This window comes from Amphibalanus amphitrite, unplaced genomic scaffold, assembly GCF_019059575.1.
Source record: "Amphibalanus amphitrite isolate SeventyFive unplaced genomic scaffold, NRLGWU_Aamphi_draft 000617F_arrow, whole genome shotgun sequence".
NCBI classification, from domain to species: domain Eukaryota; kingdom Metazoa; phylum Arthropoda; class Thecostraca; order Balanomorpha; family Balanidae; genus Amphibalanus; species Amphibalanus amphitrite.
This window is the reverse complement of record NW_024882111.1, coordinates 141,740-156,652: the sequence shown is the minus strand read 5'-3', so window position 1 is coordinate 156,652 and position 14,913 is coordinate 141,740. Positions and strand designations below refer to the sequence as shown.

Genomic DNA, 14,913 nt, shown 5'->3' with positions numbered 1-14,913 from the left:
GGGCGACGGCGTAGAATCCTCGTCGTCCGAGAGACATATGTCTCTCGGACGACGAGGATTCTACGCCGTCCGGGGTAAGATAACTTCATCACTCGTTATCGAACGCGGGGTATGATTACTTCATCAATCGTGCCGGTGGCAGCCGCCTGCCTTCCCTCCATCTGCATCTGTGAGTCAATCGTCAACTGCCTGAAATGGGGACAAAATTTTAAAGTCATCAGTTTTTCGACAGTAACTTTTTGGTAGACGTGCTAGAACAATGAAAACACCTCGTGTAAACATTATCGCGCGTTCGATGTCTCTCGGACGACAAAGATTCTACGTCGTCAGGCCAATCACGTTCCATAACCGCAGCCGAGCCCCCGCGTCCTTGAACGGGATTGGCCGCCGACGACGTAGAATCTTCGTCGTCCGAGAGACATCGAACGCGGGGCATAACCTTTTTCCGTTAGTTCATGGTCTCAGATGAAGGGTCAGTTACGGATACAATTGACCTCTCATTTCTCAAGAGACCTGAAGAGAAACTTTCATCTTATAAAGTTTTCCTTTATGCCTGTGTAAAGGAAAATCTGTGGTGAAACATCATTAAGAGCTGCCAAATTGTTTGGCCAATGTGTGGGACGGTTCGTATTGGCTTCATTTATCGGTGGAAATCCTGTTTATAGACCTTAGATACCTATATTGTATATATCGTTCTGCCATTATATTCGAGAATATTGTGGTAGCATGCATGTGATTTATTCCGGGAATACCCTGTAAAGTAATAATAACTATGTGGCGCAAACGTCACTACTGCGTCTTGGTTGACAACCCACGCAGTTATAAATAGCAAAAAGCGCAAATCAAGCACTGTTTTACCAAACCGAGCATCTAAATGGCCCTAATAATGCTCAGTTAATGCCTGCTGCACTTATTACCTAGGGTATAATGATATCCTAACACCTAGGCTGTTCCCCTCAGTCCTCACCGACCACCTGGCTACGGCCTGCCACCAACCACAACCACACTTGTCAGGAGGCCCATAAATGTCAAGCGCCCGTCGCACTTCAAACCATATAACCGGGAACATTTGCTCTCACCACGCGGAGTCCAACGCTCTACCAACTGAGCTATGGGACTGGCAAAAACTGAGGTTGTTATATTTGGGTTTATAGGGAGTGTTATTTTTAGTTTTTAGGTTGTAGCATATAGGTTGAAGGTAAGGTGGTACTAGTATATATTAGGTCCGAGTAGACAATTGTGACGCTGTTGATGCAAATATGTAACAGCAAAAAATTTAGGTTTTAGGTTAGGTTAGGTTGTAGGTTTGTAGGTTTTAGGTTTTAGGTTGGTAGGTTTGTAGGTTTTAGGTTGTAGGTTTGTAGGTTGTAGGTAAATAGGTAAGGTTAGGTCAGGTTTGATTATGTTTTTCTTTATATCCAAGAAATATATAGCATCATTTTTGGATTCAGGATGTCAAATATTGTAAGAATATGAAAACTTTATCTTTTAACAGTCACTCGGACTTCATGTATACTTTTACCGGTAGGGTTAGGTCAGGCTTGATTAGGTTGGTTTTGTTTGAAAGAAGCATCTCCAGACTCCAGGCATAGATAGTGCCTCTCCTTGGTCTGAAAACCTTCTTGTGACATCTGCTCTACTAATACCTTGGGCTTAATGTGTCATAATATACTGTCCCTATATGATTCAGTTCTCTGACACTTCACAGTGTCTTTTTTCTAGTCCTGTGTGGATCTACTGAATATTGTCTATTTTTGTACCATGCCATTGTCTGTTGAGTCAGCTTGGTAGACTGCAGATTGTGGTATGGTAAAGAAAGTCAGAGATAAAAATTGTACCTACCTATTTTCTGTTTGAGTCTACATTCATGGGTATCCCAATTCCTATGTGTTTTCAGGAACCATGGCTGTATGGAATGAATGAATGATTTATAAAGAATATTTGCTTCATATTTAAAGATCATCATATATTAATTTGTTTATTCCTTCACTGACCTCCACTGAAGCATGGCAGAGGTAAGTAAACTGTCCTGCTTGTGACCTGACAGGCTTGGTGAGAGGTGTGGATTTTCTGTCAATGTGATATGATCAGCATTAAGCATGAAAAATTGATTGATTCTACCAATAATCAGTGCTTAACATCACAAACTATGTGACATCAGACATGTTGACAAAAATTGTCAGTTGCAGTTTATACCTTTGATAACTTATTGATTAGATGTGCTGAAATGGCTGTCTGTGTGGGTAATCATATATATGATGACTTGGTTGACCAATCAGAGTGAGTGCACAGTGTCAGTATGCTGATGGATCATGAGCTGTCTGCCCTCCCAGGCCCTGGAGCTAAAGGAGAGGGGCAATGCCTGCCTGAAGGAGGGCAAATTTCATGAGGCATTGCTCCACTACTCTCATGCCATCAAGCGTGAGCCCAGAAACCACCTTTGTACAGCAACAGGAGTCATGTGCTGTTGAAGCTGGACCAGCACTACCTGGCCCTGGAGGATGCCAGGAGGGCCATCCAGCTAGAGCCAAAGTGGCCAAAGGTACGTAGGTATCCCTGGCAACACTGGAACAAAGTGTCTCAGCTCAAGGGTGCATTGCTCTGTAATGATGCTGAGATGGTCAAATGTTTGGGCTGTATGATGGATGCTTGGTAATTTGAGTGTTACCCATTTACTATTCATTCATATGAGATGCTTTTTTTTAATCTAAAGTAGCCACATGTGCCATGTCTGACAGTTTTCCCTCACTGAGACGCCATCCCTCTCAGTTCTCTGAGCTAAGCACGTGTTGCGGTCGTTGCAGGGCTACTACCGGCAGGGCCAGGTGGAGATGGCCGCTGGCTTCTTCTCGGACGCGTGCATCTCGTTCACGCAGGCCCTGGCGCTGCAGCCGCACGACCCGGCCCTGCTGACGGCCATACAGACGGCCACCACGTCGGCAAGGGCCCAGCGCGCCGGTATGTACCGCCGCGGCGCGTCCGAAATGTAGCGCTGATTGGACGGGGCTTTTGACTATTAGGCTATTGACGACGGGACTTGTCATTTTATCAGTAACATATGTCCTGCAGACTGCAGTTTTACAGGAAATATCAGCTAGCGTACTCTGCTACCTGAGAGTTGTGTTTATATTTGCAAACAAGGCTTAGTATTTTTCCTACTTCCGCCGTACTTTTGTCCGTTTTTTTTAGGTTCCATCGGTAGCCTCCTCTCATTTGCTTGCCACTATTATTATTGCATCACGCTGATCACAGTTGTGCTGAGTGCTTACATCTAATTCCTATTTTCATCCACACCGTACTTCTCCAATCCCTTCACGGCGTCGTGGGCATTTCCCTGTCATTTTCTAACGGGCGGCGGCGGCGGTGTCCTCAGGTGACCGGCAGCTGCCGTACCTGGGGGCCGGCGCCGGTATCGTGCTGGGAGTGCTGCTGGTGCTCGCCGACCTGCTGCTCACCGCCTCACCCACGCTCACGGTGAGATCTCACACACGCTCACGGTGAGATGTCACCCACGCTCACGGTCACGGTGAGATGTCACGCTCACGCTGTGAGAATAATGATGTCACCAACGCTTACATTGCAAGATGACACCCACGCTCTTGTGAGAAGGCACACACGCTCACGTTGTGAGATATCACCCAGGCGCCTTGTGAGCAGGGTTGTATACCAATCAAGTCGATTGAATTGATTGATTTGTTTCAACGCGTATTTTGAGTTGATTGGATTGAGTCGATTGACTTTTCGAGATGACTGGTTGACTGACTCGTTTGACTTTAGCGACTGGTTGACTGATTTGATTCCCGAAAATTAGAATGACTCGTATGATTGAGTCGATTGAATGGAAAGTTCAAATAAGTTTTAGTTGACGAAAATAATGACACCAATTGATGACATCAAAGATCACAAAACTACACTGAAAACTGCTTGTCATCACAACTGCAATACATATGGGGTAGATGGCCAAATAAAGAACAGGGCCTAAACATGAACAGCCTACTTTGACTTTCAACTGCAATAACTCATAACTGCTCCAATCCTGGTGATAGAACCTGGCGATGCACCTACCTACCTTTCTGCACTCAGCAGGCAACTTTTTTTAAATTCAGATGATAAAGTGCAAGGCCCTATATACTAATAAAGTGTGATTAATTAATAATTCACATCTCCACATCTCCTCAGAAACAACCAACTGAACTCTATAAATAACTGCTTGCTTGCTTTCAAATTGTATTGCAATAAAATGTTTTGAATTCTTCACATAGGTACCTAACATTGACATGCCACGTCCAGAGTCGTGGACCGCTAAATACTTCAAATCTCTTCCTTCCCAATCTGACAACATCCCACGTCTCAAATGCACATTGTGTGGAAAGATTTTTCAGGCTGCCCGTCAGTCTCTGTCTAATCGAAACCGTCACATGCAGGTAAGATATTTAATTCTATTTCCCTATGGCAGGGGCGGATCCAGGAATTTTCGGGAGGGGGGGCGGCAAGTCGAAATAGGGGCGACCTGGCAATCCGGGGGCGCTCCATACAAAGGGGGCGCCAAACCGTCAAAATCGGGAGCTAAAAGCCCGCGCCGTGCTAGGGGCGTTATCGCGCTCCCCCTCAGGTTTTTCGCAAATATCTGAAAAACGGCTGCGCGCAGCGCCGCCATTTTCAGCATACCTTATCATGCATCTTTTTTGCACATGTTGTAAAAATGTCTGACGCGGGTGATGGAAGGTCAGGTCACCAGGTTATGCCAAGTGACCCAGCCTAAGAAAAAGTTCAAATGCTTACCATTGCTATACCGACTGAACGATTGCTTTGAACCTTTCAGCGATTGATGAAAGCAACACTATTCATGAAATGTATATCTCGGAATTTCGATATCTCTGACCTAAGGTCAGGTCAGTTGTGCGACGTCTCCATTAGATAGGTAAGTATAATTAAGTCTTTGGGAGAAAACTGAAAGGCATCTCTTTTGGACGAGCGCCATTCTAGACAATATCAAGCATTGGGATACATATAAAATTAGCACACTGAATAAGAACATTGCACCTAGTGTGACCACTCATTATGTCCCAGAGGTCATCCCATGTCATGAAAGGTCCGCAGCAGTTTTTTTTTAATAACTTTTGATAGATTCAAGCTAGAGCGATAAAAACACCTCAGCTGTGTTCAGCTCGACGATACGCATCGACTGCTATGCAGCATGACATTTCCCGGTCAGGTCATGACCTTGACCTGAGGTCAAATTCTCAAAATTACCCTTCATAAGGTCAACCTTTAGTTTGTTCGAAGTGTCTCGACGACAGAAACGCAATGCTGGCAAACGTAATGTCGAGACTCTCTTGAGTCAAAAGTTATTGCAGGAAAACATTGTTCGTAAAAAGGCTATTTTTAGAGTCTTTTGCCCTCTGAATGCTAAACCTGAGTTGACCTGAGGTCAAATCTGAGCGCAGCTTGCAGAAACACCTTTAAAAGGGCTATCGAATGCGCTTTTCTGCGGCGCTATAGCTCTATTGGTTTCCGAGTTATGTGCCGCTGCTTGGAAACCGAAAAATGTTGAAACAGGCAACATTTTACCTTTGATGACCTCTGGTGACCTGACATTCGACCTGACCTAAAAAATGACCGTTTGAGTTAGACGAGGGAGTGTGCCCCCCCCCTCCCCAGCAGGACACGGAAAACTCAGACCACCAGCACGGCACGGGTTAAAAGTCGTAGCTGGGCACCGCTACCCTAGCAAAAGATATTAGCAAAAAGGTGACCTCCATTTACTGGTGCAGTCCTCCTTCTCCCGGTGATGCCCCCTCCTTTTTCTGGAAGCGTCTCACTTATGCTGGTATGCCTCACTTCCCGGGGGCACCCAACCTCTGCTTTGATCGCCTAATCCATTATGGAGAGACCCACTTTGCTTAAGTCGCCTCATTTCTTCCTTCTAAGAACGACCAATTTGCTGTAGGCGGCCCACTTATCTGGGACGCCCATCTTCTGCTAGAAGTGCCCCTCTTCTTCCTGATGCGTCCCACTTCTACTACGAGTGCACCTTTTCTGTTAGGGCGCCCCTTTGCTGCTGAGGAGTCTTTTCTACTGTAAATAGGGCGGCCCTCTCCTGTTTGGCGACCCCAAATTCTGCTGGAGGCGCCCCACTTCTGCCCAACTTTTGGTGGGGTGCCCCTCTCTTGCAGGGGGCACTTCTCTTTTGTTGGAGACGCCACTCTTGTGGGGGCGCCCTTCCACTGCGGGGAACGTCTCTCTTCTGCCAGAGGCACTCCTTTTCTTCTTATGGGGCCGTTTTTCCTGTTTTTTTTTTTTCTGGGGCGAGGCGACCCTTTGCTGCTCGGAACGGGGCACACCTCTCCTTTTACTGGGGCACCGCTCCTCTGCTGGGGTTGCCCTTCCGCTGTCGTCAGGGGCGCCCCTCTTGGTAGAATATACTCTTTTTCTTTTTGTAATGGGGCGCCCCTCTTCTACCGGGGGCGCCCATCTGCTGCTGGGGCGTCTGTCTTCTGCCGGATATTGTCAATGGGGCGCCCATATCCTGTTTGGCGGGCCCAACCTCTGCTGCTGGAGGCTGCCTATTTCTGATTAACTTTTGCTGTGGCGCCTCTCTTCTGCTGGGGCGCCCCTCTTCTGCCAGTGGCACCCATTTTCTTATTATGGGGCTCCTTTTTTGCTGGGGCGCCCAGCTGCTGTCAGGGCGCCCCTCTTCTCGGAATGGGGCGCCTCTCTCCTTTTGTTGGGGCGTCGCTCCTCTTCAGGGGGACACGTCTCCTACTAAGGGTGCCCTTCCGCTGCCAGGGGCGCCCCTCTTGAACAGAAGGTATTTTACATATATTCTTGTAACGAGACGCCCTCTTCTGCTAGGGGCGCCCATCTGCTGCTGGGGCGACTCTCATCTGCTGGGAATATGCAATTGGGCGTCACTCTCCTGCTTGGTGAGCCCAGCTTCTGCTGGAGGCGCCCTATTTCTGCTGAACCTTTGCTGTGTCGCCGCTCCTCTGCTCGGGGCGCCCTCTCTGCCGCGGGATATGGGCGCCTTTTTCGGATGGCGGGGGGGGGGGGGGGCGACCGCCCCCGTCGCCCCCCCCCCTGGATCCGCGCCTGCCCTATGGTTAATGTATTATTGATGCATATTATCCATTAAAATAGACATGGTGTAGGGTAAATGGCCAAATCACGAACACTGCCAAAATCCGAGGAGCCAACTTTCAACTGCAATATCTGATATTTAGTGTAAATGGAGTTGGAATATGGCCAAAATTAAATTGACAACTTTTAGGTGAAAGGTGGTGATTTGGGTTAAGGGGCGAGTCAACTACTGGGTTATTTTGCACCCATTAAATGAAACTTCTGCTCCAATACCCATTGAACCTCAATATCATGATCCACCTGTCCATCACGGTATCCTTCCTTATTACATAGAAACTTTGAATGGCATGGCAATTTGTAATTTTAAATGACAATATTTTTATGTTTCTTCTGTAGGTAGGTAGGTAGGTAGGTAGGTAGGTAGGTAGGTACACCAGACTGCTATTGACACTTTTCCAAGTTGGTGGGGCAAAAAACCTAATGTATATCTTGGTTTGAGTCGTTTGATTGAGTTGATTGATTCCTTTCATTGTTGCGTTTGAGTCGATTGAATCAATTCCCGAAAACTGCTCTGACTTGATTGATTTGATTGGTTTCCCAGATTTGTCGTGATTTAATTGATTGCTATTGATTGAGTCGTATACAACCCTGCTTGTGAGATGTCTTCCCTCTGCTCACAGTGCGTCAAATCTCTGGCCATGTTGATGTTCGTTTGGTGAAGTGTTGACGTGGCTGGGCTTTTCGCTGTATGATGTGTGTGCCTGGGTTTTCTCTGTGCTGTGTGTGCCTGGGTTTTCTCTGTGCTCAGCTGTGTGTGCCTGGGTTTTCTCTGTGCTGTGTGTGCCTGGGTTTTCTCTGTGCTGTGTGTGCCTGGGTTTTCTCTGTGCTGTGTGCTCGGGTCATCTCTGTATGCTATGTATGCCAGGTTGTTCCCTGCATTGTTGTTTGCCCGAGATTTTCTGTATCTTGTGTGGGGCGTAAAATTAACCGCCTCTTATCGTCCGCCCGTGTTGCAGCACCCGGTGGCGCAGATAATGCTAGTACTGCTGGTGGCCGGCGCCGGGTACGGTCTCTGCAAGGGGTACCGGCTGTACCTGGCCGGCCAGAGACGCTCGCTGCTGCAGCCGCCGCTGGACCTGCTCGGCGGCGACCCGGCCACCAGCGGAGACGACCCGGCCGCCGGCGGCGCTGCAGACGGGGAGGACGCGGCCGCCGAGCAGCCGGCCGCCCGGCACCACAAGTTCACCAAGGCGCAGGCGCGCAAACGTTACCGTAACGGCAAACGGTGATGGGCGCCGCCGAGCGCGGGCGGAGGCCGCCGAGAGGCGAGACTGTCGGTCCGACCGGAGAGAGCCGCTGTGGCCGCTGGAAGGGCGCTGTGAACCGAGGGGAACAGGACGGCGGACTAGGGGAGCGGCAGCTGCATCCAAGGGAAAGCCGAGCGGCTGGTGGAACAGCTGGACCCGAGGGAACAGAGCAGCTGCCCAGCTGGCGAGAGCTGCTCGCCCGAAGCTCAGGGCGAGCTCACAAGGCTGTCATTTCAAGAGTTCGTCTCGATCATGCATCATCGTATGTCAATTGTCATGTAGGTTTTTCTTAATTCTTGTTTGTATTTTTTATGCAATAATGATGGAGATTAATTTTGTTACGATTTCGTCAAAACGAGCCATCTGTTTTAGTCTTCAATAATGAGATATGCCTTTGCAAGCTGATTCGTTTGCCGATCGATTATACGGCTTATATGTGTTTGTTACTGCTTCAATATGACTACCTGTGTAGTGTTGTACCGTTATTTTGTGAAAATAGTCTGAATATTTGTTTGTGTTTTTATTAGCTCAGCTGATCACGTCCCATAAAGAAGTGCTTACATGGATGACTCTTATTTTGTTCTGTCATTTGGATCATATATTTGTGTTGGCGGCATTGCCACCTAGTCATGGGCGGAGCCGGGGTACGTTTGGCAGTGTTGCTCGGATATGGGTGGTTTCCTCGTCATATCCCATAGCCGTTGTGTCCGATCGTCGTGTATGTCACCCAATACAGAATATGGACCGAACTCGTATTGCCTGTACATGGCCTGTACATAACTGCCGTCTGGTGGTCACGTGATTGCTGTCGAACATCAATAGCCCAAAGTCATGCCGGGAGAAAATTCGGGTGCCGAGCATCGTCTCAATTCTAAACCAAAGGCCCTGTTCAAAAGGTGTTCAGGTGCCACGTAGAATCTGGTTTTCGTAGGATACAAAGGTTTACACCGGTGCAAAGTAGGCTGTAAAGGAGACACCTGGCTGCGAAAATAAACTTAGTGTCGCATCTTGGCCGTCAGGCACAGGTCAGGTGGTTGCTGAGAGCACTGCATGTTGCTTTTAATTAATTGAATATTTAGGCCGTCTCTGAAGAAATCGTTCGTAATGTTACCAAACTACATGCGTAACAACTACCCTCACGGCGTCGCTGGATCAGGGGAAATCATTACAGGGATCGAGGGATCCACCAGCCTGCCGCCGCTCGGCTCCCGGCGCGGACCGTCGCAGTCGCCGCCGCTCGTGGCGTGATCACCGAGCCATCACCAAACCCCGGCCGGCCAGAGATCCGTGGCACAGGGCACTGGACATGTAGCCCGAGCGGGGCCGGTCAGCCGCCCATCAAACTCGCCCACTCCGTTAGACGGACGAGTGCCGTATATATTTACCCGTTTGCTTACCAAATACAAGTTAAATATGAACTGCGCTCTCGTGTCGTTAGCTGCCGGATGTCGACACAGGATGAGGCAGCCGACCACGGCCACGCACTGGGAACCATCGCGCCGCCGCGCCGGCCGGCCGCCGGGGCGCGGCGCGCCGGCCGGCCGACCACGCGCGCCCTCACTCGCGAGTTCAGTTTAGCACATCTACTGTGACGGTGACGGTCGGTCGGTCGGCGGCGGCGGCGGCGGCGGCGGCGGCGCGCGCCATGGATGGACACTACACAGACCCGCGCCGGGCCTCTCCACACTGAACACTGAAGATGAGTACGGAAGGTGGCGCGGCAGCGTTCGGCGACGGCGCGACACTCAGTGGCGCACACAGGCTCGCCGCAAATGACGCCAGCAAATGTACATCACAACGTGGTCTCTATGCCGCGCGGCGCGGCACGGCGCAGCACGGCGACAGACTTCGGCCCGCCTGACTGGCAGCCCACAGCTAAACGAATACAAAAGCACGACACGGGCGGCAACACACGCAACGGAGCAGCGCCGGGACCGAACGGAGAGCAGGCCGATTCACAACCGAGAGAGAGGCCAGAGACGGACAGACAGACGGGCGGAGCGGGGCGGCGGCGCGCGCGGTCGGTCGCCAGGCTCGTTTGGCACAGTCACAGGAACTGAACGGGTCGGTGTGTCTCGTGTGTGGGTGTGTGCCGCGCGCCACACCACGCGGCGCCCGGCCCGACACGCGGCCGCCGTCGTGAGGACTCGGTGACTAGTTCGGCATTCCTATGATGAGCAAATTAGGAGAGCACTGGTCTCAGCGGACTGGGGCGCCGGCGCACCGGACGCCGGCTCGGGGCCCGACATGCGCCGCTCCAGTTCAGGATATGTCGAAAACTCAGACAAATTCGGCTACATAGATCTTTTCTTATAGCTCTCACGAATGGTCCCTGGACAAAACGTACGAGGTAGCTGTAAAAAAACAAGCACTATTCAATAAGCTATTGGAGCTTCAGTGAGGTTTGTACTCAAAACAACGAACTCGTCACACACACGCGCGCACCGTCCACTAGCACTCGGCAGTCCTCTGCACATGGCTCAGGCCGCCGCCGGCAATGTAACCGTTCCGCGCACTGCCGTTGCTGGCCTTGCTGCCCTTGCTGCCGTCGCTCGAGGAGAACTGCAGACTGTGCGCCTTGCTGTTCTCGGCCGACGAGAGCGAGCCGTGGCCGCCGTTGCGGCGCATCTCCTCAAACTCGGCGTAGTTGGCCGCCTCGGGGTCGGCCAGCGGGCGCGGCTGGCGCGCCGCCGGCCGCGCGCGCACCTCCATCTCACACTCCTCGTCACTGAGGTCCTCGGCCTCGGCGATGCGCGGCCGGCGGCCCAGGCCGACGGGCGCGTCGGACAGGCCGTGGGTGAGCGGCGTCAGCACCGTGGGCTCGGCCTCCTCGCGCGCCTCCGCCTCGGCCACCATCTGCGGCCACTGCGTGTGGTAGAAGCTGTGCTTGGCGAACTCGTCACCGATGTCGTAGTTCAGCAGCTCCTGGACCAGCTTGATGAAGGTGGGCCGGTCGTCGGGCCGGTACTCCCAGCACCGGTACATGAGCTCGTAAAGCCGCTCCGGACAGTTGGCCGGCCGCGCCATCCGGTTGCGCGTGAGCACGTGGTGGATGACCTCCTCGTTGGTGAGTCCCTGGTACGGCTGGGCGGCGTACGTGCACATCTCCCAGAGTACTACGCCGAAACTCCAGACGTCGCTCTGCGAGGTGAAGCGGCCGTCTCGCAGCGACTCGGGGCCCATCCATCGCACTGGCAGCAGGCCCTTGCCGCCTGGGGACGCGGACAGCCACAGTCAGACTCAGATTCATGTACCCGACCGATCGACGGTGGTCAGACAGTTTTACAGTCAAAGGCAGACAAACACTGCCCTGGGTGAGGCGAACTGACTTAGCCCCGTCGCTGTGAAGGGACAGCAAGTACATAAGCGGCTGCACTAGCGGCTGCATTCGTGTGCAACGGTGACCGGCGGTCCCGGCGCACGAGGCAGGACGGGCAGCTCTACGTGCCGAGGTCCAACACCGAGACCGGCAAGAGACGCTTTTGCTCGAGGGCACCTGCCCTCTACAACCGGCTGTCGAGTGACCTGACACCGCTTAGCCAGCAGCGTTTTTCACGTACCGTGAAGAGACGCCTGCTGGATCTCCACCGAACGTGACCGTTCCGACAGCCGTGGCCGCCACAGCACAGGGGTAGCCCTGTGTACCGTGTATGAGTGTGTGTGTGTGTGTGTGTGTGTGTTTTTTTTTTATCCATGACAGCGACCATGTTTGACTCGGAGCTTAATAGCCACACTTTGAGTGGACCGCTCTACGATGGCAAATACAAATAAGTAACTAATTCATCACTCTGAGAACCAGTCTAAAGCGACTAAGCGGGCCATGGGCCTTGTCCTACTCATCACGAGTTAAAAACGCGAGATATGCCGAAACCCACCACCCCAGTGATTTCACACAGTCACGTACCCTTTTTGTAGTAGTTCTTTTCGTAGAGGTGCCTGGTCATGCCAAAGTCGCCGATTTTGATGGTCATGTCCTCGGTGACCATGCAGTTCCGCGCGGCCAGGTCGCGGTGCACCGAGTTCATCTGGGTCAGGTACGCCATGCCATCGGCAATCTGAATCGCCATCTGGTAGATGTGCTGTGTGACACAGGGGACGCGGTCAGGTCACGGCTGGGTCAGGTCACGGTAAGGCCAGAGGGTCAAACAGTGCGTCAGGGTGGTGTGACTTCTTGGAGACATGAACGGTGAAAACTGGCATCGAGATTCGTGTATGAATAAGGTGCGAGGGGGAGGGTGGCCGGATACCAAGGTGGCGGGAGTGAGGTCGAGTAGCGGATAAAGAAAAATGATTGTCAAACTCCTGACTCCCAGAACCAGTTGGCAGAGAGTATATGGTAACACGCCACTGAGGTAGTCTGCTGGCATGGCCTATACCGGCAGGATGGGGACAGAGGAAGATCCTTACCACTGGACACTGGACAGTCAGGTATATCGGTTTACCGGCAGCACTGGGCAGTGGTAAATCCTTACCGGCAGCACTGGACAGTCAGGTATATTGGCTTACCGGCAGCACTGGGCAGTGGTAAATCCTTACCAGCAGCAATGGACAGTCAGGTATATCGGCTTACCGGCAGCACTGGGCAGTGGTAAATCCTTACCAGCAGCACGGGACAGTGATGAAGCCTTACCGGCAGCACTGGGCAGTGTTCCGGTACGGAGACGCCGTCATCCTCCGGCCGCATGCTGCGCAGGTACGACTTGAGGTCGCCGCGCGACATCAGCTCCATGATGACGAACGGCGGCCGCGGGATGCTGTCCGACGACTTGGTGTTCATGTTGGACACGATGCCCATCAGACGCACCACGTGGTAGCAGTTGAAACCCCTGCGCGGCACGAAGGGGGCGCCGTCAGCGGACCGGTGGGGATGGGCCACTCGCGGCTGGCATTGGAGACGGAGCGCTCACGGTCTGGGCGAGCAGACACCGGCACCTCACATCGCCAACTCAGACCAGTTTATACCATCCGCGGACCCCACACACGATATATTCGGCGAGTAGACACAGTTCAGTGGAAAGTCAAACAACAACACCGCTCAGCCCGGGGAACAGTCCGGGATCGATCGATTGCCCGGCAGTCCCGGAACACAAACTACAATAAAAACACCGTGAACTACGCAGCTACACACGAGCCGGCGGCGGCGATTAATCGATATTGCGGGCTGCCACAGACGTAGGCCATTACAATGTGGGCAGATTTATGACACACCAAACAGTCGACTTCAAATTATGCTTCAAAACCATTTAAACCCAGCGCTATCGCCCCATCCCACCCGGTCCAGTTCCTCGGACTCACTTCATGAGGCTGGCTTCCGACAGGAACGCCTGCCGGTCGTACATGCTGGCGTCCTCCAGCAGCGTCTTGATGGCGACGCGACACATGTGCTCAGTGTCGTCGGGCCCGTCGCGCGACATCCTCAGCAGCGCCGTGCCCTCGTACACGCTGCCGAACGAGCCCTTGCCGATGACGTGGTCGAAGTGGACCTTCTCGATGTCCACCTCCCAGTCGTCCGGCTGGTACGAGATCTGGCCGCCTGGGGACGGCGGACGGGGGCAGAGGTCAGGTCAGACCGATCACCGTGAAGCGTAACGTCTCAGTAGTCAATAGCAGCGAATGGAGCTGATGCGGCAGCTTATAAAGTTAAGCAGAAAATGTTACAGAATGACAGGAGAGAGATGGTGGCTACTTAATTTTAAAATGGCCTCGATTTGTTACAAATCTGTGCAGTAACATGAAGGACTGCCAGTGCCACCATTGCATCCCGATGTTGAGCCATCAGTCTTGAGAAAAAATGCGTCTCTGATTTCCGAGCAATGGAAACTAGATTGGCACACCCACCGTAGTAGGGGTTCCACGAGGTGTAGATGTTGTCGATCGACTGCTTGGCGACCCGCTTGTAGACGACTATGACGGCTACCGAGCAGACGATCAGGACACACAGCAGGCCCAGCACAATGCCGACGATGGTGTTGGCCGAGAGGGCGCCGTGTGGAGCCTGAGGAGGTCGGGTCAGGTCAGATTCGACAGGGCACTAGCACATGCCCGGCAATAGAGCATTGATCACAGAGCTGCAACAGTGTCAGACGCCTTCCCGTCAACAAAAGAGCGATCGGCATTTGTAGCTATGGGTCAGCCGCAGTGTGCCAGGTGCGGCTACCACAAATCGGATCAAATAGTGTACGTCACACAACGTTTTGGGGCGATGTTATTTGAAGCAGCTTATCAGTAAATCACTACCCAGCCCCACAAGTGATAAGAGAGGTCCACGAAAAGATCGCTCACAAGACGTTAGCAAAACGCGAAGCCGGCCCCGAATAAAGAGCACCCCGCGCGGCGGCCGCTCCGGTCCGCTCACCTCCACCACCCAGAAGACGGGCTCGGAGAACGGGCCGTGGCCGGCGGCCGTCACCGCCTGCACGCGCAGACTGTTGTTACCCGGCGACAGCTGCACCTCGTGTTTACGCTCACACGGCGGGCTCTTGCACTTGATCAGGTCACACTTGCGAATCATGGTGGGGTCCTGCGG

At 52.4% G+C, this 14,913-nt stretch overlaps 2 protein-coding genes across 6 annotated transcripts in view; one reads left to right on the top strand and one right to left on the bottom strand.

Moving 5' to 3' along the window:
• Positions 1-583: 583 nt before the first annotated feature.
• Positions 584-9,136, top strand: LOC122363346. Of its 4 annotated transcripts, none has more exons than XM_043332511.1 (6): positions 584-623; positions 1,898-2,015; positions 2,334-2,542; positions 2,805-2,958; positions 3,374-3,474; positions 8,097-9,136. In XM_043332511.1, exons 4-6 carry the CDS (start codon positions 2,832-2,834, stop codon positions 8,367-8,369), a joined length of 501 nt encoding a protein of 166 aa, XP_043188446.1. In that variant the 5' UTR covers positions 584-623; positions 1,898-2,015; positions 2,334-2,542; positions 2,805-2,831; the 3' UTR covers positions 8,370-9,136. The 4 variants fall into 4 exon arrangements, with proteins under 4 accessions (XP_043188446.1, XP_043188449.1, XP_043188448.1 ...); XM_043332514.1 differs by having other exon boundaries at positions 595-646; XM_043332513.1 differs by lacking the exon at positions 584-623 and adding an exon at positions 641-683.
• A 602-nt stretch (positions 9,137-9,738) lies between these two features.
• The window catches only part of LOC122363345 (insulin receptor-like), a 53,246-nt gene continuing 48,071 nt past the window's right edge, over positions 9,739-14,913 (bottom strand). For both annotated transcript variants that reach the window (XM_043332509.1, XM_043332508.1), the window contains 6 exons: positions 14,743-14,907; positions 14,226-14,382; positions 13,683-13,920; positions 13,018-13,213; positions 12,292-12,466; positions 9,739-11,599 (listed from right to left, as the gene is read on the bottom strand). In XM_043332509.1, the coding sequence (XP_043188444.1) occupies positions 10,839-11,599; positions 12,292-12,466; positions 13,018-13,213; positions 13,683-13,920; positions 14,226-14,382; positions 14,743-14,907 (1,692 nt within the window). In that variant the 3' untranslated portion in view covers positions 9,739-10,838. The remainder of the gene's footprint in view (positions 11,600-12,291; positions 12,467-13,017; positions 13,214-13,682; positions 13,921-14,225; positions 14,383-14,742; positions 14,908-14,913) is intronic.

Coding starts and splice junctions, on each gene's coding strand:
- LOC122363346 (XM_043332511.1), top strand. CDS start 2,832: ATGGCCGCTGGCTTCTTCTCGGACGCGTGCATCTCGTTCACGCAGGCC. Junction 2,959..3,373: donor GGCAAGGGCCCAGCGCGCCG/GTATGTACCGCC, acceptor CGGTGTCCTCAG/GTGACCGGCAGCTGCCGTAC. Junction 3,475..8,096: donor CCGCCTCACCCACGCTCACG/GTGAGATCTCAC, acceptor CCCGTGTTGCAG/CACCCGGTGGCGCAGATAAT.